The sequence below is a fragment of the Prionailurus viverrinus genome, chromosome F2, assembly GCF_022837055.1.
Source record: "Prionailurus viverrinus isolate Anna chromosome F2, UM_Priviv_1.0, whole genome shotgun sequence".
NCBI classification, from domain to species: domain Eukaryota; kingdom Metazoa; phylum Chordata; class Mammalia; order Carnivora; family Felidae; genus Prionailurus; species Prionailurus viverrinus.
In genome coordinates, this window is record NC_062578.1 from 75891283 (window position 1) to 75917020 (window position 25738).

Here is a 25738-nt window from a genome sequence, read left to right on the forward strand (position 1 = left end):
GCAAACTGGGTTTATTTGGATAAATCTCATACCTTTGTGGGATAACGGGATCGGGAACAATGCCGGAGAGTGGCTGGAAGCGTGGTCTTTGCTGCTGGGTAAACTCCCTCCTACCTGGTCTGCCTGCATCTGTCCGCACAGCAGCCAGAGCGATCTTTCTGGAAAATACAAATCAGATTATGGCACCATTTAGCTTTAAACCCTTTGATGGCTTTCCATTGCTTACAGAACACAACCCAAACATCTTAGCAAAATGTGGCCCCAGGGCACCTATCCCCTCACTCACTCTGTTCTCAAAATAGCTACTTTCCTTCCACCCCAAGTGGCTAAATATGTACCTGCCTTGGGGCCATGGCCTTGTTTTCCCCCTCGACCCACATTTTCAAACGGCTAAATCTCATCTCAAATATCACGTCTTCGAAAACCGCACCCTGTTGTCTCAGCAGATGATAGCCAGCCGCCTTCCCCACCACTTTCTACATCACCCCCTCTTCCACTGGCTTCACACCTGTCACCACCATAGCTATCATTAACATTTGTTGGCTTGGACCTCTACTCTCTCTCTCCTTTACACAATGTAAACCTGTGGCTGGCAGAGAGGACCTCTGCCTTGTTCACTGCTGTACTCTAGGACCCAGGAGAATGTCTGCCATATGTCGTAGACCCTCAAAACATGCACGTGGAATGACTGAATTAGGTAGGAATTCAAGTGTGCGCTGTCCTTTACTATTTGGATGACCTTGGAGGGGGGGATCACACATTTTCTCGAGTCTCAGTTTTCTCATCAATAAAAATTAAGAACCTTAGTAAAAACAATGCCGTCTAACTTCAAAATGGCCTGGTTCCACGATGGTGGGCCTTTGACGGCTTTTAGAATGAGGGAACTTGCCCTGGGAGAACCTTCTAATGACACTTCCTTAATGCAAACACTAAAATTACACGTGTCTGATGTCAAGGATGGTCAGCACAAACCAAACCGAGTGCATTGCCTCTGAGCAGAGATGACACCCAATCGTTGACTTTATAACCGTCTCAGGGGCTTTCAAGAGCATTCATCCTGTCCATTTTACAGCCTGGAGATTGCATCATAAAATTCATGTATCCATAAGATCTTCCCTTGCATTTATCTCTGTCCTGCAACCTGTGTAGAGAGGGGCTGTCTGGGTTTATCTAACATGTAGCGATGGCCTCGGCTCTTGGCCCCACAGCCCTGGCTCAGCAGCTCTCGGAAGCAGAGAGGGTAAAGGGCAAGCCCACCTGAGAACACCGTTTATCCTCTGCCCTCCTTCCCAGGCAGGCAATTACACTCTCAAAGCAAATGGTTGTCAGAGCCACAATTCTCCCAGCATTTAGCAGAGGCAATATTTAAAAAGATTAATGGACCGCAGCTAAGACCGCTTCTCCTCTTACTGTATGTATTTCTTCATGCAATTTACTCAACCTCTTTCCCTCCGGTTTAGCTAATTCTATGTTACAAATTATTTTTTCCTATAATATTTTGAAATGATCTCCCCGCTGCCTTCGTGACCATACCAGTACTATTGAGACATCTAACGCCGAGGTGATTTTTATTCCTGAGCGATCTGTCTTCTCCCTCTACAAACTTTTCGAGGAGGAGAGCCTGGTGCTTAAGAACCGAGACTCCAGAGCAAGAGACTTCGGGCTTCAAGAACCCACTCCTCCACGTCCCGACTCTGAGATCTTGGACAAGTTGCTTAAACTCTCTGTACTTCCATTTCCTCATGTACAAATAGGGATGATGAGAGTCCCCACATCTTAGATTTGTGAGAAGGTCGAAGGAAGCTCATCCATGTGAAGGCTTAGCACAGTGCCCACCAGATAAGAGTCCTGGATAAATGTTATCTGCTTGGATAGCTGTAGTCTCCCTTTTTTCTTTGATAGAATTAAATTTTTCTCTAACATTTAAAGGTGTCTGTTTGTCCTTTTCCACCCTGTCTCCACTCTGTGAAGATCTTCAGTCAAGATCAATGTCATTAATTCTGGAAGACCCGAAGTCATTAGTTCTTCCACTAATGTCTCCTCTCCAATCACTTTTGCCTTTCCCTCGGGGACTTCTAGTAGAAGATCGTTGAATTTTCCTCAGCTCTTTATTCCTTCCTGATGCCTTCTGGGAGGGTTCCTCCAGCTGGTTTCCAGCTATTTCATTCTGGACTCTATGCAGGCTATCGTGCAGCCCATCGTTGTGTTCTTTATTTTAAAACATTTTCCTCACCATGCATTTCAATTTGATTCTGTTTTATTAACTTCTTGCTCCTCCTTCCTGTTACCAATATCCTCTCTTATCTCTTTGGGGAAAATTATTACCCTTATTTTGAATTTATGACCTGTCTAGACCATTAATTTTTATTCTTAGAGTAGAGCTGAATCTCATATTCTTGCCTTTCTTTTATAGTGACCGTGTCCCTCAGGTGCACGGTTAGTTCTCCCCATGACATTATTTCCCCTGGGAGAGTATCAGACGTGAGTTCATGCTGCTCGGAGTAAGGATGTGTTAGGTTAGGTAACACCACCCTGTTAACAGGGAACTACATGATTTCAGTGTGGTTGCAGAATTTTATTCCTCACCACCATTTGTTTTGTCCTATTGTTGTGTCTCCTAGTGACGGAATCCCTCTCCTTGGAGACTAGGATTTCCAGACCATCCAGTATTTTAGAAATGGAAAGCAAAAAGTCTGCGGTAGCTTATTAAAGAGATACCACCCTCAAGTTCACTGCCTAGTTTCTGGATCTGTGTATTCTGGCTATGGAAAAGACAGGATCATATCTTTATCTCTGTTTCAAAAAATATATATTTCATCCTATAATAGAGAACCCCAAGTTTTCAAAGTGTTGTCTCCTAACTAAATACATCTTCAGTAAGCCGTTCCACATTTCAATGAGATTGGGCACTTGTGACTGATGAAGGATACAGTGATGCCTCATCATTCCATGGGCACAAGCTCATTGTTGCACTGGCTTTGCTGTGAAATGTGTTCCTTGATCAAAAATAGTGCTGTGCAGAATGGCATGATGGAGGATAAGGCAAACCTATATTTAGAATATGTGTCTATCCTAATAAGGAGAGATCTGTGTCCCCTTCATGGCAGAAGAGGTCCAATGTTATCTGCATACCGCTGGTGGCTGGCTGGTCCCCCAGGGAACGGTGTGATGCCAGGAGTTTACCATCACTCTCCACATTTGGAAAATCAGGCACTTAAGCGGTAGTGTTAGCTCGGTCAGTCTCGGTAATACCGGGCCCACACTTCTGAGCCCACAGATGGAGGGAAGAAAGATAATGTGGTGGGAGTTGATGTTAAGGGAATCTGAGCCATCTGCTCAAGAAACTTATTGGCCCCTTGCAAACTCGCCCAAGCTCAGTCTCTCACATAACAATTCCGCTGGATGAGAGACTGCTGCTGGGCATTCCCGACCTACGGCTAGGTGGCTTGGAAACACTCAATTTATAATAGAAATCTCGCCCCACTCACTCCCCTGATTACCTCAGGATTACACATGCTGTGCCTGCCAAGGCCCAGGAGCAAAGCATAATACTTATTTGTGAAGAGGGGGCGCATCTGCTCCAAAGTCTTAGAAGTCTGTTCTATGTCCTCTGCAGATGCCGTCCAGAGGCTTCATACAGTCTCCTTACTTCCACAGACACTTTGGGTACCACCGGGTCTGCTGGATCATGAGATCCAAGTGGTAGAGACACTTGTGCTGCAGCCTGCACTCACCGCAGAGCCTTCTCCTGCTCTGGTGCCCAACTCAACAGGCAGCGTTCAGACGACTGTGGACAGGTGTTGTAGTAACACACGCGAATGTGTTAGAAAAGTCCAGAGGACCTACTGTGAATTGTGCTGCATCCTGCTTTTCTCCTGGTACGTAGTATGAGATCCAGAAACATGTCTTTCACCTTGGAGGGGCTATCTCAACATCCTCAAGACCGATAAACACTCAGGAAATTCTCTGAGGTGAGAGGACTTTGATTTTTACAGGCTTTACCTTCTACCTTTTCATTTACTCATGCCTCCCTACATCAAAGTCGCTACTTCTAGCCAAACAGTTTCAGTCATCACAACGCCATCAACGCGGCAAACCAGCATTGTGTCGTGTGAAATGTCAAGATCATCAAAAGCTCTGTGTATCATTTTACGGCAAAGTTCAAGAGAGCTGACGTAGCCCTGTGGCAAACCTGTGATGGAGTGCCGTTGGCCCTGACAGGGGAAGGCAAGCGGCTTCTGGCGGTCCTTCCAGATAGAGATGAGAAAAAGGCATCAGCCAGGTCAGCGGCTGTGTACCAAGTGCAAGAGACCCTGCTGATTTTCCTCCAGTATAGACACGACATCTGCACGAGCAACCGCCATTAGATCCCAACCTGCCCAAGCTTATGCTAGTTCAGTCATTCTCCAATAACCATCTGACTCTGGTAGAGGTCACCCTGGCGAGTTAAATGAGGCAGTGACAGATCTCGTCACCTGTGTGCCTTTCAAGACTTTGATGGCGATATTAAGCTCTGAAACTCCCCCCATGGATGGAGTCTGTATCTCGTTTATAATCTTGGTAAGTAGGGACCTCATCCAAGGGATCGCAACTCAAGTTAGGGTATTGACTATTAGATATAGGGTTGTTCTTTTCTTTTATGCAGATCCTGCAGTCCTCTCCCATCCTATGCATCTCTTTCATTCCGAGATTCCTAGGAACACTACGATCAGGTGACCACAGCCAAAGGCACCTGCAGGCCACAGCTCCCTGATCACCAACATACCCCTGCAGCCCTTTCTGGTGAATACACCCGTCTTGTCTTTGACAATGAAGCGCTGCCCCTTGCCCTCCGCTCCACCCGGTTCCTGTCATCCCTAATGAAATCAAAGAGCCCATCTCGACAGGTGTTCCCTCTTGCCACACCTGGCCTACTAAGAAGAGAAATCAGAGCTCTGCGAGGATGCAGACGCTTCCCTCACTAGCACGCTTCTCAACACCTTACTTAAGAGAGTGTCTTGGTGCCACAACTGTTGTGCAACGTAGCTGGAGGTGAGTGTGCCCGTCATACGTGGCACCTCTACTCCAACACCTCTTTCTCTCCGATCTTTCAGATCATCTCCTCCGCATCATGCCAGGGAAATGCTTCCATGCCAACCTCATTAAATATAGTCCACGAGTAAATCTAAGTTCCACTCACTCCTCCAGCTGTCAGAACCGTCTCCGGCTCCATGAGGTAACCCGTTAAATCCTCAGCCTTAGCAAGTGCACCATGTCAATGAATTCAGCCTGCTACGGCGTCATAATCTGTTTTCCTTGGTCTCACCTCCTGAGAATCCACTCCCACACATGGCACTCAGATTTCTAATATATATTAGCAATATCTTAGAATTCGCTTTGTGGGTAAGTTATTTCATCCTGGCCCACAGTGTTCACTTGTCCATGGAGCACAATTTAACCTTATTTTGTGTCTAGCAACAACAGGAATTGGCTGTTTTGGGTTTTGGAGGAGAAGTGGCATCTGCCCCAGAGGAGGCCATCACGGAATTTTCGAGCAAAGCATGCTAATCTCTTCAGACACCGGAGATCAAGCGACTTCTAATGGCAAGGATAAATCAGGTTCACTTGGATTGCAGTACGTCCCTTTTCCAAATCCAGGATCCTATTCTTTCCCAACCAACCTTCACATGAGAAGCTTAATGAGACTGATATGATTGATGGACTAGATGTCCTGGTGGAGTCGAGGAACTATTGGGGAAGAAATGTCAAAGAGGAATGATGGGGTGGGTGCCTGGGTGGCTCAGTCGGTTGAGCGTCCTGCTTCGGCTCAGGTCATGATCTCACGGGTTGTGAGTTCAAGCCCCACAGGCAGGCTCTCTGCCATCATTGCAGGGCCGACTTCGGATCTTTTATCCCCCCCCCCCCCCAACCCCTATCCCCCCACAAAAAAAATAAATAAACATTTAAGAAAAATTTAAAGTAGAATGATGGGGGTAGAGGTTGAAGAAAACCAACTATTGCTTAAATCCAATCCAAACCCAAGGCAAGAACTCTGAATGGTCACTTGGGGTGGATGCCACCCCTAGGGCCATCAAAAATGGAGAAAGCATGAACAGAGGGTGTTATCTCATGCTGCAGAATGCTTCACATTTGGTTCATTTCCAGGCTTCACATCTTTTCTTGCTTTAGGACCTCAGGCAGGTTGTTTAACCTCTGGGTCTCTATTTACTCAGAAGTAAAATGGAGAAAATAATAGCACCTGCCTCGCAGGATTGTGGCGATTGAATCCATTTACACACACAGGACACTAAATCTGTTGGCTAAATTGCACAAGCATGGCTTATCCACCTGTAGCCATATTGTGGTGTGAGTGAGAGAAACCGTTCCCATCAAACAAGGGTGAGTTATTTTCTTTTTCTTTTTTAATTTTTTTAACGTTTATTTAGTTTTTGAGACAGAGAGAGACAGAGCATGAACGGGGGAGGGGCAGAGAGAGAGGGAGACACAGAATCGGAAGCAGGCTCCAGGCTCCGAGCCATCAGCCCAGAGCCCGACGCGGGGTTCGAACTCATGGACCGCAAGATCGTGACCTGAGCCGAAGTTGGAGGCTCAACTGACTGAGCCACCCAGGCGCCCCAAGGGTGAGTATTTTCAAGGACAACTGTGGGAAAGGATGTATCCATTGAGCCCAACTTCTACGAAATGAAGAAACAGAATCCAAGAGATTTAGCGGCAATGCGTAAAGGATTCAGGTCTGGGTTCCTTTCTGGGTGGCCACTTAGATTCATCCCCTTTCTCCATGTATCATTTATGCGGTAGTTAGAAGAGTCAAAATAGCCAAATCCCAGAAGCTCATGAGAAACAGGCAACATTGGAACTCTGTGTCTACTCTTTATGAACAGTCTCATGGTCAAAACCCTCAGAAAATATTGATCTCCCCAAGTTTGAGTTTAAATTTTACCGCCTTGCCTACAAAAGCAAGTGACCAGGCTTGTGAATAAAGCAGGCCACCTGCCCCACATCCATGCTTTCATGGTGTTTCCTATGCAACCTTAGACCTGGTAATGCTCAGAAAACAGTAACAGCTTGGTTGTTGCACGGACTGTGCAAAGAAAGCCCATAGTCAAAGGAATGGAGATATATGAGGATTTGGGCAGATTGTGTGAGGACTTTATTCAAAGCTGGTGCTGGGTAGTGGTGACAAGAGCATCCAGGCCAGAACAGAGAATGCCTCTAGGACCAGAGGGCACCAGAACTGCCCGGACACTGGAGCAAAGCCACCCGTGGAGCTGACTGGTAACACGTGGACAGAGCTGAAGTCTCATGTGCATACATGGACCCTTTTACCTCTTCCAGACTTGGACTTAAAGAGTCCTGTCGGTCATGAGACTGACAGGCTCAAACGCCCATTCTTCTGCTTTCTAATTTTGTGGCCAAGTAATAGAACGGTGCCATGGCTCTGTTTCTTCATCATAGAGTAGGGTACGCTGTGAACATCAAAAATCAAACACCTGCCGTAAGCCAGCTGCTGTTCAAGATGAGCCCCGCAGGGCCCCCAACCTCCAGAAGTTCACAGGGGCCCAGAGCAGCAGACATACAATTACAATAAGGTGACTGAACTGCGGGAGAGGTAGACGTGGCCGCTTCATAAGTGTGGGGGTCACGGATGGCTTCTTCGTAATCCTGCATTGCAATCTCTTTTTCACATTGATCTCTCAGCCTGAAATCAATTGCTAACTCAAGCTTTCAATAATCACAGCACAATGCTATTAGAGCAGCTATTTTAGGGAAACATGATCAACCCAGTATCTCGCCCACATGCCCTTTCTTTTGCGCTTCACAGAGGACTCTGGCCAGCAGGCAAAGGATTGGGTTCCCTTCCCTCTGCATCCCAAGGGCATCCTTCTGACCTCAGCTTTGGTCATACACTACATAACCAAAGTGGGCTGGAGCCTATGTCCAGGGAAAGTTAAGAGAGAACAGGGATCCGGCAGGACCAGACCAGGAGAAACTGGTCCAGCTGTGGGGATGGTCCCAAGGTAGAAGGGTCACTGATAAGGGCCATAGAGTGTTTGAGGGGTCTCGGTGAATGGAAAGTTGGTAGGGCCTAGGACTGTGCTATGGCCAGACATACCCGGCCTTGGAAAGGATCAGAGACAGGCCAAGTCACAGCAAGGCAACCGGCTATGCACTGAAGGATCAGAGATGACTATAGGCCAGACCATAGGCCTGCTAGAAATTGCCAATCCAGAACTGGAGAAAATGCATGTTTTGCAAAGGCTCTGGTGCCATGGTGTCAAAGTCTACAGGCCTAGTGGGGACACAAAGCATAGTTACCTCTGCCTGTGGTAGGGGTGAGGAAGCATGGACTTGGGGGCAGGGCCTCCCATCTAGCAAAGACTTCCTCTGACCTCTTCACACCTATTTGGTGCAGTGATTCAGAGCACAGGCTTCACCACCAAGTGGCTGTGTATTTACACCCCAACATTTCCCCAAATATCCTTGACGAGGAGCCAGCCCTTCAGGACGCGACACCCATTAACATCCTATAGAACCAATGCTCCAAGGGAGAGCCTTGGAGAACATGGCTTTTTAGCATTTCCACACAATTTAGGTCCTGATAAACATGAACTTGCATTGATTACTACTGGACTTCAATTAATCAAGTGTGGCTTAATTGAGGAGTACCCACTCAGAAGAAGAAGAAAACTATAAATGTAACAGAAGCTGTCCATTAGCTTATTTCCCTTATGTTGTGCACATGATGATACCACTACATACAATGTTCTGCCCCAAACCCCCTTCCCAGCCCATGGTCTATCATCCTAAACCCTACTCAGCCCATAAAGTTCACCCCAAAGGACCTCTTCAAGTGGTGACATACTTGCCCCTGCCTTCACACTGCACCCTGAGCACCATTAGGTGTCTTCTACTCGTGCAGGGTAAAGCTCAAATTCCCTGCGGGGGCACATGGGCCCCTTACGACCCCGGCCTGTCCCCCCACCATGGGGGCTTTGTTCGGTCTGACCCAGGTACTCCGTGGTCAGTTTTCTCAGATTTCCACACCTGGGTGTGTGAGGTCTGCCTCACCCACCTTGGCCCACCTTCTCCCCCTTCAAAGCTCAGCTGGGTGGTCAGCCCTCCACCGGTCTGCCACAGTGCCAAGTGTGCTCCAGCTGGCGCCCACACGATGCTCTCTCTGACCCACCTGGGACCTCCCGAGAGGAGCCCCATGAGCTCTCTCACAGGGGTGGACCTTCTCCTGCTCCTCCCCACGCAGGGGCACACTTGCGCCTGCCGAGCCAGTGCACATGCTCAACAGGAAATCACTCAGAGGTGACGGGGTAAGATCTTGGACTTGCCATGGAAATGATCTGGATCCAGACCCTAGTTGTGTCACTTGCTCTCCGGGTAACCTCTGACCTATGACTACGCTTCTCAGAGGCAGAGAGAGGTACCTACGCTAAGGCCCTTCGGAGATCATTTTAGAAACAGAATGATCCAGAAACGAGAGCCAAGAAGAGGACAACAGCAATGCCTAATTCATCTTTGTCTCCCTAACATAGCAAGTGCAGGGACCCCGTAAATATTTGTTGAAAGAATTAATGAATAAATTAATTAATAGACAAACAAAAATGGATTCCACCGAGCCTGGAGGTTCTCTTTCAAAGGCAAGTTTTAAATGCTCCCTTGGTCTTGTACAGAGAGCTCCGCCCTGAAAAGCTCTAACTTTATATCAATTTAACCTTCCCTTGGAGACAGGGTATCACAGCACAAGCCCAGAATCTGCTCTGACATTTCTGTTGTAAACTTAGAGCCAACTGAGGCTTTCTCTGCCTCAGATGCAGGACTGTCAGGAACAAGCTCTAGTCTTCGGGTTTTAATAAAAGTGGAATCAAGCCAGACCACATCCTCCGTGGCTTCCAACCTGGAAAGAGCCAAGAGGACTGGATCATCCGAGCTCTGAAGGCACACCTGGAGACAGGGGTAACAATACAGACCCAGGTTACACGAGCCCACCCCCTGAGGCAGCCACTCTGGAGTGTTCCACACAAACATGAGCTCGCTGCATTGAGACGACTAAAAGGGTGAATTTATTTGGCTAGACTACTGGGTGTGACACAAGATAAGCCAGGAGCCTAGACTTGAGGTTCTTGGGCTGGAACCCCAGCTGGGCTCCTAAGGGAGGAATCACCTAACCAATCTGGGCCTTAGTTCTCTCTTATCTGTAGAACAGGAATCACAGCATTGTGGAAAGAGGAGCATTAAATAGGGTGGTATCCAGAAAGGAGCAGCCTGGCTGGCCACTGTCCCACCAGCTCGTGGCCAATGCCTGACAGAGCCAGCCTGGCCGGAATAAAGCCCACAGGCTTTGGGAGAGCCATGCTGCCATACAGCCATCTGAAAAGCACCAGAATATGGCAGAAGCCTGCATATTTGCCCAGAAGGCTCTGCCAGTGGAGACCAATGGGCTCATATCAGCCAGCACCAGAACATAATAACGTGCGAGAACTGTCCCTGAGAACTTTGGGGCCTCTCAGAAATAACCCGAGGGCTTCCTTATGTGTTAGGAGGCAGTGATGAACCAGCTGAAGGTGAGAGCATTATCCTCGATGTGAAGGCAGCAACGTGAAGCGGGGAGAAGTTAATGTCCCATAAGCAAATGATCACACTAAAGCAGGGCCACCCCCAAGACCTTCTAGAGTTCAAGTGATGGGTGATGTTCTCCAACTGCAGCTCAGTAGGGCATAATGGGGACACTTTCAAGTCCCCTATGAAGTTGAAATGTGATTTCTCCACATCTAATCCCTACTTAATGCTCCATGAACCATTTATTGATTTTCGTTTTAAGGAATCCAAAGCCCACAACTGTGTCTGTGACCAACATGCAATCAGTAAAAGTTCCTTGAGTTGAATTACAATAGAATGTATAATTTTATTGCCTCGGGGATGTCATTCAAAAGGGCTTTGGAAAACACTTTTGTGTAATTAGCCAAAGGGATCAGATATCTGTGGAAACTACCAAACATTACTGCCAAAATGAGGCAGTTGCTTCTGGAACCCACGTTTCAAAGCCATTTCACAACTGTTTCCTGATTCCATCATCTCATACTAACTTATTGAATGAGGAAAAACAGGGATTATTCAGTGCATCACACAGATGAGAAAATTGAAGTGCATATGGGATAAATGCCCAAGGTCCCCCAGCTGGTGAGTGACAAAAAGCTGGTGAGTTGCCAACCTCCTCCAGAGTTTCCCGGGTGTGATCAGATTCCGGACCCCTATACACAGAGGGCAGGGAGAGATGAAGAAAGAGGAGGGCCACTCCGGATCGGTAGGTGGCAGGCTGGATAAGCAAGGGAACCTACCCACGGGGCTTGTCTTGGGCACCAACAGGCAAGAAGATCTCTACAGCTGCCCACCAAGTCTTACATTTATCAGGGTTCAGTCAGGATTATCATCTAGATGGTCTCGGCATCACATCACTGTCTCAAGGCTGGGTCCTTGGGACAGCTTTCGGGAGTGGGAAGGCAAGCAGAATGTACATTCCAAGGACAGGGAAAGGGAGTGAGGGGTCTTTGATCACCCGGGTCCAGCTCAGGGGTCAACTGGCATTCATACCCTTTCAATGACCTCCCCCAACACCACTGTGACATAGCACATGCAGCTTCCTTGACAATAACATAGAGGAAATGCATTAAACTCATCATTTGGGCCAGGCATTGGGGCAAGCACTCCATACCTTTGCTATCTGTCTCAGTCAGCTTGGGCTGCTATAATAAAGTATCATCAAGTGGGTGGCTTACAAACAACAATTTGTTTCTCACAGTCATGGAGGGGTGGGTCTGGTGAGGTCTGCTTCCTGCTTCAGAGATGGCCGTCTTCTCACTGTGTCATCATGTGGAGGAAGAGGCCAGGGAGCTTTCTGGGGTCTGTTTTATAAGGACTCTGATTTCATCATGAGGAATTTGCCCTCATGACCTAATCACCTCCCACGGCTCCACCTCCAAATATCATCATATTAGGAGTCAGGATTTCAAGATGTGAATGGGGGGAGGGGCAGTACAAATATTCATAGTATCCATGCAGCCATCACAACTACTCCAAGAGGCAGACATTATTAACCTACTTTTCAGATGAAAACACTGAGGGTCAAAGCGTTCTGTCACCTACCCAAGGTTACAGTGCTCTGGTAGACCCAGAGTTGGAAAAATCCAAAGGTTTTTGTAGAACACCTCACCTCGGTGAAGCTGAGGGGTGAAAAGCGGGGGTGGAGGGGGTCGCTGCCCAATCCAGACTGTTTTATCACTGTGCACGTGGCCAAATGAATCGGTGAATGAGTAGATGGCTGTGTTCTGGCAGAGAATAGCGGCCTCAAATCACTGCTGACATATTCAATAATAACACAAGTAATTGAGAAACCTAAGCTCCAAAAGCCAGTGGAGTTAGGAATGAACAGAAATACCATTTTACCCGGGGCACCCGGGTGGCTCAGTCGGTTGAGCACCCGACTTCGACTCAGGTCGTGATCTCGCGGTTCGTGGGTTCGGGCCCCACATCGGACTGTGCTGACAGCTCAGAGCCTGCAGCCTGCTTCGGATTCTGTGTCTCCCTCTCTCTCTGCCCCTCCCCCGCTCATGCTCTGTTTCTCTCTGTCTCAAAGAATGAAATAAACATTAAAGAAAATTTTTAAAAAAAGAAATGCCATTCTACCTGGACTGGGGTGGAGCAGGAAAACCACTGCCCTGGGCACGAGCTTCAGTTTACTTCCCTATCGTTTATTTTATGTTCAGAAAGTCACATCCTTTTCTTAAAAACTGCCTGGGGGAACAAATACAATTAATTCCTTGATCAAAATCGTGAAACCAAGTGTCATCTGCAGTAAAGACATAAAAAGGAGGAGGCAACGTCTCAATGGGACCAGTAAAGTTCCCCCAGGCCACCTGAAGAAGCCACAGTGGAGGAAGCAGGTCCTGAAGAAAGGCCAGACCCAGCCTGGGCCAGACACCCAAAGAGCTGGGACACGGGAGGCAGCTGTGATGGAGAGGAAAGAACAAGAGAGTTCTGGATGCTGAGGACCCAGGTGCATGTTCGGTTCAACTCGTTACTAACTGTGACATTGGTGAGCCACTTCCCAAGCCTTGCTTTCTTCCTTTCTCACTTTCTCTCTTTCTTTCCTCTTTTTTTTTCTTTCTTTCAACAAATACTTGTCGAGTACTTACTACGGACAACAGACTGGTAGAAAGTGGGTTAGAGCCGGGAGCAACATGGTCTATCCCCAAATGGGGAGGCACGCAGGAAGGAACAATGACAGATGACAGCAACACGACATCTCTGATAAGTTCCATGAAGAAGGCCCCATGAGGGTGAACAGTCGGAGCACCTGATCCAGGCAGCAAGGTCAGGGAAGGTTTCTGTGAAGAAGCACAACAAAGCTGAGACATGAGACACAGCAGGGGTGAAGCTGAGCAAGAGAGGGAGAAGGAGCACTCCGGGCAGAGAGGACAGCACGCGCAGAGGCTCCGTGGGGGGAGGAAGCACGATGCTCTCTTGGAATATCAAGAAGTCCGGTGCGTCTGACCCACAGAACATCGGTGGGAGCCGCAGCTGGGCAGATGGGGCTAGAGAGGTAGGCTGGGATGAGAGCAGACAGGATGCTGTAGAGACACATTAGTCATGTGAGGTTTTTTTAAGTTTATTTATTTATTTTGAGAGAAAGAGAGCGCAAACAGGGAAGGAACAGAGAGAGAGGGAGAGAGAATTCCAAGCAGGCTCCGCACTGTCAGCACAGAGCCTGATGTGGGACTCGAACTCACAAAACGTGAGATCATGACCCGAGCTGAAATCAAGAGTCTGATGCTTAACTGACTGAGCCACCCGGGCACCCCAATAGTGTGAGTTTTTTTAATCCTAAAACTGAGAAAAAACTAAAACTCCAAATTCCAAAATGTTAGAAGGGCTGTATGCCAGAGGGAGCAGGAAAGGACCCGTTGGCTGCGTACCTTAGAAAAGGCCGGCAAAAGTAGACATCCTGAGGTCGAGGGGCACATGCTGGGATGTGACACTCAAAGCTCTTGGTTAACATGCAGTCATGGTGACGGGCACGAGCTGACAGCAGGAAGTCCCTGCACTGGGTTTAAGAAACTGGGGACCCAGAGCTAGACAAGAAGCACAAGGAAGACACCTTTGCAAACAGCACTCTGCCAGTAGAGCAGGAGCATAAGAGAAGAGAGAGAGTGCACACTCTGGATACACTCAGGCCAGGATGACAGGTGACTGTGTTGGCCCTGTGTGGGGCTGCTTGTGGGGGAAAGGAACAAATAGGAGGCAAGGAAACTGAGTACTGATGGGATAGTGGTTTATATGTTCAAATATGGAGTCCAGAGTGGGCAAGGAAGGACTTAAAGCCAGCAGTGGTCTGATAGCCTGGGGATAAATGGGTTGTTCCTTTAGGGAGTTTAGAGCAGGTGCATAGGGCTGACAGCAACATTGAGGGTGAATAGGAAGTTGTAAAAGAGTGGAGACTGAAGCACAGGGCAAGGCAATGACTCTCCAAAGTCTGCACCAGCTGGCTGACAGTCAAGCAGGCTCAAAGCTCCAGACTACCAAGTAGAGTAAGGTCTCAATACGAGCCTCCCCCTATTCTCTGTAAGTCCTTGTCTGCTCACCTGGGGTGAGGACCAAAGCACACATTAGCACTCAAAATGCCCAGGTGTGCTTTTTTCCTTTAAGTTTATTTATCTTGAGGGAGACACAGCGGGGAGGGGCAGAGAGAGAGTGAAAGACAGAATCCCAAGCAGACTTCTCACTGTCAAAGCCCCAACGTCGGGCTCAAACCCACAAATCGCGAGATCGTGACCTGAGCTGAAATTAAGAGTTGGATGCTTAACCGACTGAGCCACCCAGGCACCCCTCAGGTGTGCTTTCTCAACTCTCATCGTGGCTGCTATTTTATAACAGATAATTCCTATGTTTTAGAGTCAGAGAAACCCAGATTCCACACTCGGGTATAGTGCTCGCTGACCTTGCATATAGAATGTAACTTCTCAGGTCCTGCTTCACTATCTGTAAAACGGCCCACAAAACCCTTGGCAGTAAATGTGGAGTTGGAAATTTTTTCTTTTTTTTTCTAAAATGGAGGAGAGCAGGAAAGAATAAAAAACATGAAATGGGAAAAGCATAGAACCCAGTGGGTCTAAAACCCCATGGTGACGGAGTGGCCAGTGGGAATTTTAAGAACTCAGAATGCCTATTCTCCCCTGTAAAGGTTTCCATTCCTATAATACAAGGTTCTCAGAGTTTGTTCAGTATCAGAATCAACTGGGGAATCTGGTTAAATTTCAAAAGTCCAAATCATAGCCTTCTTCATGGAGCCCAGGTTCTATGATCACGTTAGTTCTCACGGAGCTCCAGATTCACACCAGAGTTTGAGAACTGTCATAACATAAACCACACCCCTACCTCATCCCTCCAAAAGTCATAAATGCTTCGCTTGTGTCTTAAAGTAAAGCCAGTAGGGGATAAACTGCACATTACAATTGACGTGGTAGGGGTGGCTCAACACTCAGGGACCTCTGGGGACGACGTCAAAGCCCCCACCCCTGGAATTTACAGACCCTTAGATTTCCAGTTTGTGGATTTGGCTCCGAGGTTCAGTACAAGTTTGTCCAGACCCTGAGCGATAGGAAGTTTCCTGTCCGACAGCTGACGACACATGTGAAGTGCCTGACGTCAGTGCCCGGCCCGTCAAGGTGATTTTGTGGGGTATTGACAATCCCACGCCACCAAAATGGGGCTCTAACGCAGAATGCGCTATGCTCTGTGGCCAGATCTGGGGGAATGAAGAACTGAGATAGAGACCTGCACAGAGGAACCAATCAGACCTGAAATCATTATCGATCTCTTCACCCTCATTCAGCTCCGTAAACGTGTGGCTCAAAGACCTTTAACACTGACAAATGAGGCACGTCTTCTTGTTAATTGGGGTATTTGTACAAGGTGTCTCCCTTCCCTGTACGACACGGGTAGCATGTAAGGAGGACGACACTCTCAAGGAGAACAAACTGTCTTTACGCTGAGGCTCTGGAGGGTCTTGGGAGCGTTTGGTGCAGACACACCTGGATTCAAATCTCAACTTTACCATTTACCCTTTGGTAACTTCAGCAGGTCACCGGGCTCCAGTTTTCTCGCCTATAAAATGAGGTAATTCTAGGAGTTTGCCACGTGATTGTAGATATCAATGAGGGTTATCCAAGAGGTATGTACAACTGCACGTGCAATTGTTAGATACAAGAGCGTCATGTATAGACCTGGTCCAGGGTGCCTGGGTGGCTCAGTCGGTTAAGCGTCTGGCTTCAGCTCAGGTCATAATCTCATGGCTTGTCAGTTCGAGCCCCATGTCAGGCTCTACGCTGACAGCTCAGAGCCTGGAGCCTGCTTCGGATTCTGTGTCTCCCCCTCTCTCTGCCATGTGCCACTCACACTCTGTCTCTCTCTCTCAAAATAAATAAATAAACATTAAAAAAATAATAATTATATTATTTTTACCATTGTTATCACCTGTCTGTTGAGGAGTCAGAAGAGGGACAAAAGACAGTGAGAAGTTTGGGAAGATGCTTTAGCAGGATTCTGGGGAAAAGGACGAGCAGGTGGTGGACAGAGGTCAGGGCCAAAGGAAAGGATGAGAACAGAGGAGGCTCTGAGGAGGTGATCTAGTGCCCCTCAGTGAGATGAGGCTGCCGGGGTGCCCTTCCCCAAGTTGGGGAGAATAGCAGAGGAGGAGAAGCAGGTTCTGGAAGAGGCTGGCAGCTCCCCATTGGCCAGGCAGGGTTTGGTGTGTCTGGCAAGCTTCCAAGTGGAAACATAGATAAACGTGGTTGCCTGCGTGCATCTGATGCACAGGAAAGGCCCGTCCTGGAGATGAACACTGTGAGTATGAATCTCACGCTGAAACACAATGCCCGAGAGATACAGCTTCGCCAGTCTTCTGGAAACTGCTGGCTTCCTACCACCAGCTTGCACTTTGCAGGGTGGCCAAAATGTAACCTCGGTTCTCCTCTAGCCATAGGATTATTTCTAAGCCCCTGACCCTGCTGATCTGTGGTCTCTGGTCTGCACATGTCCCCTCATGTCTTGTTCTAAGCCCTTCTGGAACCCTGTTCCATGGGGATGAGAAGTCTGCGGCTGCTCTCCAAGCTTTGTTGGGTCCGTGAGGACATTGTGGGCTGTCGGAGGCCATCAGTGTGACCATGCACCTCAGCCAGTTCCTCTCTGCTCCCACACCCTGCTGAGGTGGACACACCAGGTCCTGCTGCATTCCAGAGCTCTCCTTGGGAATGGACAACACAGCTTCCCCACACTCTCGGGTTCTCTGCACCCCGTCTGGGGCCACGCTACCCTCTGGTCCCAGGGCTTGGTGCAGGGCAGGGGAGTGGAGCAGGGTGTTCTCGTGAACGCACATCAGCATCCTGCTTCCCTGTCCCTCCTTGCTGAGTTCACAGAGCCCTTATCTGGCCCGAGCTTCGCAAAGCCTGGCTCTCCCTCCATCTTGACACACCTGGTCTTTATGCCATACGTTTTCACGACCCAAGTCTTTCAGACCCAGGTTTGTGAAACTCCAAAGCCTTGGCTTTGGAAATTTCCAGGTCCTTCCGGAAATTCTGCCTCCTGTGCTTCCACTCTATCGGCCATCCCCTGAGACACTGAGAGCTGCTGATGGAGGGGAGGGAGGGAGAGGAGAAGAAAACATGGGGAGGGGGCTTGGTTCATGTCCCCAGACACACTCCTGCCGCCCGGAGGTGTGAGAACCTTGTGCACAAAGACGGTCATCGAGACGCAGGAGTGGATGAGGTCACTGCCCAGAGAGAGCACAAGGGTGAAAAGAAAAGGGGGCCCAGGACGGAGCCCCGGGAAACACAAGCGCTTTAAAGCAGGGGCCGGTGACATTCTCCCATGCGGTGCCAGATAGGCCGCTGCAGCCCCAAAGTAGCCACAGATAGTCCGTGAATGGATGTGTCTGCTTGTTCCAATAAAACTTGATTTACAGAAACAAGCCCCGGGCCAGATGCGGCCTGGGGACCGCAGTGTACGGAGTCCTGCTTCCTCGAGTGGGCACGGAAGAGGTTTCCAAGGAGGCCGAGGGGGAAGAGAGAGGCAGGAGCAGAAAGAAGAGGGGCATCAGGGGCAGAGACGGCCCTGGTTTGTTTCCCGCCGAAGGCTGCGCTCTGACCAGGAGGCCTCGTCTCGGCTGCAGGTTTCAATCACCTGCAGATCTTTACAAAATCCTGCTAGCCCAGGCCCAGTCCCTCAAAGATTCTGGTGGAAACGGTGTGGGGTGAGGCCAAGGCATGGCAGGTTTTGAAAACTCCCCAGGGGCAACTCTAAAGGGCAGCCAGAGTGCAGGTCCTGTCTGCAGCCCCTGCCTCCTCCTCCCCCTGCACCTCCTCCCCCCCCACCTCCTTTTCTTCCTCCTCCCCTCCCCCTACTCCTCCTCCTCTCCCTCCCCCTCTCCCTACTCCTCCTCCTCTCCTTCCCCCTCTTCCTTCTCCTCCCTCCCCTTTCTCTTCCTCCTCCCCCTCTTTTTCTTCCCCCTCCCCTCCCCCTACTCCTCTTCTGCCTTCCTCCTCCTCCTCCTTCTCTCCCTTCTCCTCCCTCCCCTCCCTCTTCTTCCTTCCTCCTCCCCCTCTTTTTCTTCCCCTCCTCCTCCCCACCTCCCCCTCCTCTCTCTCCACCTCTTTTTCTTCCTCCTCCCCTCCCCTACTCCTCTTCTGCCTTCCTCCTGCCCCTTCTCCTCCTCCTCCTCCTCCCCCTCCTCCTCCTCACCTCCCTCTCCCTCCTCCCCCTCTTTTTCTTCCCCCTCCTCCTCCTCACCTCCGTCTCCTCTCCCTCCCCCTCTTTTTCTTCCCCCTCCTCCCCACCTCCCCCCTCCTCTCTCTCCACCTCTTCTTCTTCCTCCTCCCCTCCCCCTACTCCTCTTCTGCCTTCCTCCTCCTCCTCCCCCTTCTCCTTCCTTTCCCTCCCTCCTTCTCCTCCCTCCTCTTCCTCCTCTCAGGGCTGGGTCATCAGAGTAGTGACGCTCTGGCAACGGCCATGATTTCTGCATCTCAGGAGGTCAGTGGCTGCCCAGAGACCAATGACTCTGACAGGAGGAGCAAGGGACAGAGGAGACATGTGTGCTGTCTCCGTTGTTAGAACCCCCGTTGTCACCAGCTGCCCCAGGCTGGAACACAGACTTCTTGTCACCTTTTGGTTGTTGTTTTGGTTGTTTCGCTTTCCTGTTGGAAAGGTGTGGTGGGGAGCAGTGCTGGGGAGAGTCACAGACCATCGGGACCCCCATGTGGCCGCAGGGGACCCTCAGCCCACTGCCCCATCTTGAATACACTATCGTGTTCCGCCTCATGCTCAGCCACCCACCTGCTGTGCATGGTCCCCACAGCCAGCAGGAGAGGGCAGAAATAATCAGCTGAGCCACTCTGGGAATAAGTAACTCCAGCCTGTTTAGAATCCACCAGTGCGTAAGCAGCCCCATGAGACACTGCATACTCAGGATGGTCCTCATGACAGAGAAACTAAGGCCCAGACAAGTTAAACGTTCAGAGGTGACAAGGCTAGGAAGTGGCAAAGCCAAACCAAAGCTAGGTCAGCCTGACCTCAGAGTCCATGCACTTTCCAGAACCTCCTGCCACCTGACGATTTCCTTCTGAGCCTTGGTTGGGGTTGGGGGGTTGGGGGGGGCAGGGGTTCACTCAGCATCGTGGTAAGGCCAGGCCCCAGAACGCCCAGCCGAATCCTCAGTCAACAGCGAGAAGAGAACCGCCTGCCTGGGGCAGAGGAGAGCAGGCCTGACACAGGGGTCAAGGCCTGACATGGCCCAGCCCAGGCCCACCAGGGAGTCTGGCACATGGCTTAGAACTCGGGCTGCAGAACCACCCTGCCTGGGTTCAAATCCCAGCTCTGCTAATCACTATGGGGGATTCACTCAGCGGCGACCTGTAGTTCGCACCACCGTACAACGGAGGCCGTGAGTCAGTGGCCGTCTCTCAGGGCTAATCTAAGAACTTAAATGAGACCCGGGAGTGTGTAGGAAGCGCGCCTTAGCCCACCCCCCTTTCTCAACAGGCCGCGTCGCCCCCAACATGGTGGAGGTCTACGACATCACAATAATAGTCTGTGGCCCTCCAAAGCTCGGGCTTTTACTCAACAAAATTGCGTCCCTTACTGCTTAATTTCTTTCATTAGGGAGAAATGATATTTAAATTTAAGTTTTCTCCTTCAGGGGCCAATAATGAAATAAAAACTGAACAACGCTCCCGTAAACAGTGGCTCTCATTAGCTTTCCGGCCTCGTCATGCAGCCCGTGCTGCTCAGCCCCGTGGAGCGAGCGCTTCTCACACACAGCCCGCGATTCCTGCCACCTGAAGCCTTGGTCTTCCGTCCCTCACGCTCCCCCTCATTCCGGGAAGCTCCCTCCCAGCTCTTGACCTGTTGACACCTTATTTATCTTTCACAACTCAGCTCCGTTCCCTCCTGTCTGTGAAACTCTGCCCCGTGCTCCCCTGAGGATGTAATCTCTCTCCCAAGCCTGCCGATTATGCCTCTATTAGAGCAGTAATTCAATTTACGTCCTATCGGAGGTCGTTGTTTACATGGATAACAATGGAGAAGGGAAAAGATAGGAAATTGCAGCCCTCCCCCGTCCTGGCCCCCCACTGCACTTCATCTTCCAGAGAGAGAAGAGGCCTCCCTTGCCGTGCAGGCTCCAGTGATGAGTGAAGAGGACAGGACTGCAGCAGCAAAAATGGTTGATAACATTAAAAAGACCTGACCCCAGAGCAGGGACATCTACAGCCACTGACCGACACACAGAGGCAGAAAGTAGCCTCCTCGTTGCCTGGGGCTCTGGAGTGCGCCGGGAAGATGGGCGGGGGAGGGGGCAGTGAGAGCTACAGGGTATGGGCTTCTTTCTGAGATGCAGAGAATGTTCCGGAATTGGCTGCAGTGGTGGCCGCACATCTCTCTGAATTTCCTAAACGCCACTGGGTTATGCACTTAAAACGAATGCATCGCACGGTGTGTGAACTCGATCTCAACAAGGCTGCTTAAACAGACAAAAAAGAACTTCATCCGGAGAGGAGAACGGAGCTGAGGCTACAGGCTGGGGGGTCTGGGGGACCCACGGGGCAGGACCAAGCGTGGGGGCGCAGGTGTGGGGAGTAACCACGTGCAACTGAGCCTCAGGGAGAGGGATGAAGAGCCCGGGAAGTTCGCTGTGTCTTATGAGCACGCCCCGTCTCCGGCGTCTTTCAGGAAATGCCAGAGCAGAGACTTAAGTTCCCTTTCCACCCTCACGGATGCTGGATGGATGCCTCCTTCGTTGCATAACTTCTGTGCTGTGCTGAGACTGAACCCGACGTTTCTGGGTTCCTTGGGGCTCCTCACGCCTCTGCATCCTGGGACTGGAAGCACTTGGGAAACACGGGCTGCGGGTAATAATTGCTGTCCCCCCACCCCTGACACCTCAAGTGCACATCAAGGGCACTCTGAATGTGTGATGCAGGAGCCAAGCCCACCCCAACCTGCCTGCCTGCCACACTGTGGGCGACTCACCCCCCCTTCCTTCTCCAGGGTTCCTCATCTGCAAACAGACCCCCCCTCTCCATCCTTTCTCATTCTTAAACTCTGCGAGGTCCGTGGTCTGCCATTAGTCCTGGCCTTAGAAGTAAAACCGAGTAGATTCTAACTTTCTCTGTAATGTTTTGCTGTGTAAAAAACCTGAAGAAATACGACAAAACGTTAACATTTTTTTACGTCCAGTTGGTGGATTCAAATGTTACAGTCACACATGCACATACACACACACACACACACACACACACACACACATTCTCTCTCTCTCTCTCTCAACTGAAGAGAATAAAATGAAGGACTCTTGAAATAAATTGATAAATCCAAGTAAAGAGTCCAGAGCTGTGACAGCTGTTTGGAATGACGCACAAGGAAAACACAGTATTCTACATTCACGGACGCCCAACCTCGTAGCATGGGTGGAATCTGCACTTTGGAGCTAAGCAAACAGCCTGGGTCCTGTTGGAAGCTCTGCCCTCTACGAGCCTCACAAAGTCTCTCCGGACCTTAGTTACCTCAGCTGTAAAATATTGTTTAGGGACACCTGGGTGGCTCAATCGGTTGAGTCTGACTCTTAATTTAGGGTCAGGTCATGATCTCACGATTCATGAGATCGAGCCCCGTGTCAGCCTCTGTGCTGAGCTCTGAGCGTGGAGGCTGCTTGGGATTCTCTCTCTTCCTCTTCCTCTGCCCTCCCCCGCTTGCCCTCACTTGGGCTCTCTCTCCCTCAAACAAAATAAAATAAAATAAAAATAAAATCTTAAAAAATAGATAATGTTAAAAAAAAAAATTATAGCCAAAGCATGTAAAACCTCTACCAGAGTGGTGCCTGGCATACAACAGACACCCAATAAGTGATTTGCTAATAATCATAATAATATAATAAGGAGGAGGAGGGGCCAAGATGGCAGAACAGCATGGAAGTTTTTTGTGTCTTGCGTCCATGAAATACAGCCAGATCAACACTAAACCATCCTGCACACCTAGAAAACTGATTTGAGGAATAACACAACAATCTGCACAACCTGAACCACAGAACTAGCAGGTACACGGCACAGGGTGAGAGAGAAGCTCCAGAGGGCGGGGAGCTGTTTTTGCGAGTGGAGAGAGGATGGAGATGGGGGGGGGGGGTAGAATATGGGAAAAGCACCGCCCCCCCCCCAAAGCAGCGGGAAAGAAAGTGGAAAAGTGGAAACAGCCGCAGGGACTGAACTAAAAAAGGGAAAAGGAGAGGGTTTAAGTTCCACTAAGACTCTACAAACAGGGGGAGCGCAGAGTCTGAAACTCCTCCATTCGATACCTGGCGGTGCTCTGGTGGGAAGGGCGAATCCCCGGGAGCCGAGAGAGAGGTCTTCGGGGTCCTCACCCAGAGGCAGAGGCGGTTCCTCTGCTGGGAGGACATCTGGTAGAGGCTGCACAGCCACCTGGTCCCAGGAGACCCCAGAGAAGGGCCACATTCGCTGGTGCTGGAACAAGGTCGCTGGGGGTGAAGCCCGGTGCCAGGTGCGGGTTGTGACTTTCCATCGTCCCCGAGACGCTGCCGCTACACGATCGCGGGAACTTTTTCCGGCGCGGGGCTGGCACCCGGCCGCAGTCTCTGGGCGTCGGCAGCAACCGGTCCCGGAACCTTCCTGAGGGCGACCGGCCCGCGGCCAGTGCTTGGTGAGACCCTCCCGCAGAGAATCTGAGCGGGGCAAAGCCGCAGTCCCTCAGAAGCGAGGGGCCAGGAAACACAGCCCCCTCTGAGATAAAACTCAGGAGGGAGGTGCCGCCTGGCAACCTGACAGCTTGGTCACGGATGGCGTAAAAGCGGGGAGTGGACGAAAGCTGAAGACAAAGGACGGGTGTGCGACTGCTTACCCTGGAGGACTGAGTTCCGATACTAGTGACCGGGGCAGCTGGGTGACGCCATTTTCCACTCCCGCGCATGCGCATAAGCACCCACGAGCACCACCACAATCCACCCCCATCGGCTGAGCAGCGCCATCTAGTGGAGAACGGAGCTGTTACACTAAGCCCCGCCCAACTGGCCCAACCTCGCTCTTCAGGAGCACAAGTCTCTCTGCCTGCTTAGTTTCCAGACTACAAAGTGCTTCATAGTTTGACTTCTAGGGGAAACCAATGTAATTTCAATCGTATTTCAGTCTGTTCCCTGGTCCTTCTATTCAATTTTTTTTCTTTTTCTTTTCTTTTTCTTGGATACAGAAAGAGAAAAAAATTTATTTTTCAACTTTTATTAAAAATAATTTTCTTTAACTTTTTTCTACTATATTTGTTACTTTTTTTCAAGTTTTTCAAATTATATTTTACTTCCACCATTTCGTTTTATTCTATTTCATTGTATTAATTTTTTTCACATTTTCAAACATTTTCCTTTTTTTTCTTTTTTTTCCTTTCTTATCTTTCCCTTTTCTCTCTAATCTATCAAGCTCCTTTCAACAACCAGACGAAAACACACCTAGGATCTAGCATCATATATTTGATTTGTGTGTGTGTGTTGTTTTTCATTTTTTAATTTTAATGTTTTTACCTTATTAATTTCTTTTCTTCCTTCAAAATGATGAAACAAAGGAATTCACCCCAAAAGAAAAACCAGGAAGAAACAACAGTCAGGGACTTAATCAACACAGATATAAGCAAGATGTCTGAACCAGAATTTTTTTTTTCTTCTTCCACTTTTTTTTTTTTATTTATTTATTTTTGGGACAGAGAGAGACAGAGCATGAACGGGGGAGGGGCAGAGAGAGAGGGAGACACAGAATCGGAAACAGGCTCCAGGCTCCGAGCCATCAGCCCAGAGCCTGACGCGGGGCTCGAACTCACGGACCGCGAGATCGGGACCTGGCTGAAGTCGGACGCTTAACTGACTGCGCCACCCAGGCGCCCCTGAACCAGAATTTTTAATCACAATACTAAGAATACTAGCTGGGTTCCTTGGGGTTGCTCACGCCTCTCCATCTTGGGACTGGAAGCACTTGGGAAACACGGGCTGTGGGTAATAATTGCTGTCCCCCCACCCCTGACACCTCAAGTGCACATCAAGGACACTCTGAATGTGTGATGCAGGAGCCAAGCCCACCCCAACCTGCCTGCCTGTCACACTGTGGGCGACTCACCCCCCTTCCTTCTCCAGGGTTCCTCATCTGCAAACAGATTCCCCCCATCCTTTCTCATTCTTAAACTCTGTGAGGTCCGTGGTCTGCCATTAGTCCTGGCCTTAGAAGGAAAACCAAGTAGATTCTAACTTTCTCTGTAATGTTTTGCTATGTAAAAAACCTGAAGAAATACGACAAAATGTTAACATTTTTTTACGTCCAGTTGGTGGATACAAATGTTACACACACACACACACACACACACACACACACACACATTCTTTCTCTCTCTCTCAAATGAAGAGAGTAAAACAAAGGACTCTTGAAATAAATTGGTAAACCCAAGTAAAGAGTCCAGAGCTGTGACAGCTGTTTGGAATGACGCACAAGGAAAACAACTGTGTTTTCTAGATTCACGGACGCCCAACCTCGCGGCATGAGTGGAATCTGCACTTTGGAGCTAAGCAAACAGCCTGGGTCCTGTTGGAAGCTCTGCCCTCTACTAGCCTCACAAAGTCTCTCCGGACCTTAGTGACCTCATCCTTAAAATATTGTTTAGGGACAGCTGGGTGGCTCAGTCAGCTGAGAGTCCAACTCTTAATTTAGGATTGGGTCATGAGCCTGTGGGTTGAAAATAGATTAGAGTCCCTTAGTTACACTTAGATTAGTATCCCTTACTTACCCTTAGATTAGAATCCCTTAGTTACCTCATCTTTAAAATACTGTTTAGGGGTGCCTGGTTGTCTCAGTCAGTTGAGAGTCTGACTCTTAATTTAGGCTCAGGTCATGAGCCTGGGGGTTGAAAATAGATTAGAATCCTTTTCTGCAGAGGATAGAAGAAGTAAAAACTAGTCAGAATGAAATAAAAAAATGTTATAACTGAGCTGCAATCTCAAATGGATGCCACAGCGGCAAGGATGGATGAGGCAGAGCAGTGAATCAATGATATAGAGGACAAACTTATGGAGAATAATGTAGCAGGAAAAAAAGAGGGAGACTAAGGTAAAACAGTACTAAGAATTAGAGAAATCAGTGACTCA

At 49.3% G+C, this 25738-nt stretch overlaps 1 protein-coding gene across 1 annotated transcript in view; it reads right to left on the reverse strand.

Annotated features, from left to right (window-relative positions):
* Positions 1 to 23532, reverse strand: part of LOC125156220 (uncharacterized) — a 433033-nt gene extending 409501 nt beyond the window's left edge. The window contains exons 1-2 of the mRNA XM_047841975.1: positions 22970 to 23532; positions 33 to 158 (exon numbers count right to left, since the gene is read on the reverse strand). Of these exons, the coding sequence (XP_047697931.1) occupies positions 33 to 158; positions 22970 to 23532 (689 nt within the window). The remainder of the gene's footprint in view (positions 1 to 32; positions 159 to 22969) is intronic.
* Between the last annotated feature and the right edge of the window lie 2206 nt (positions 23533 to 25738).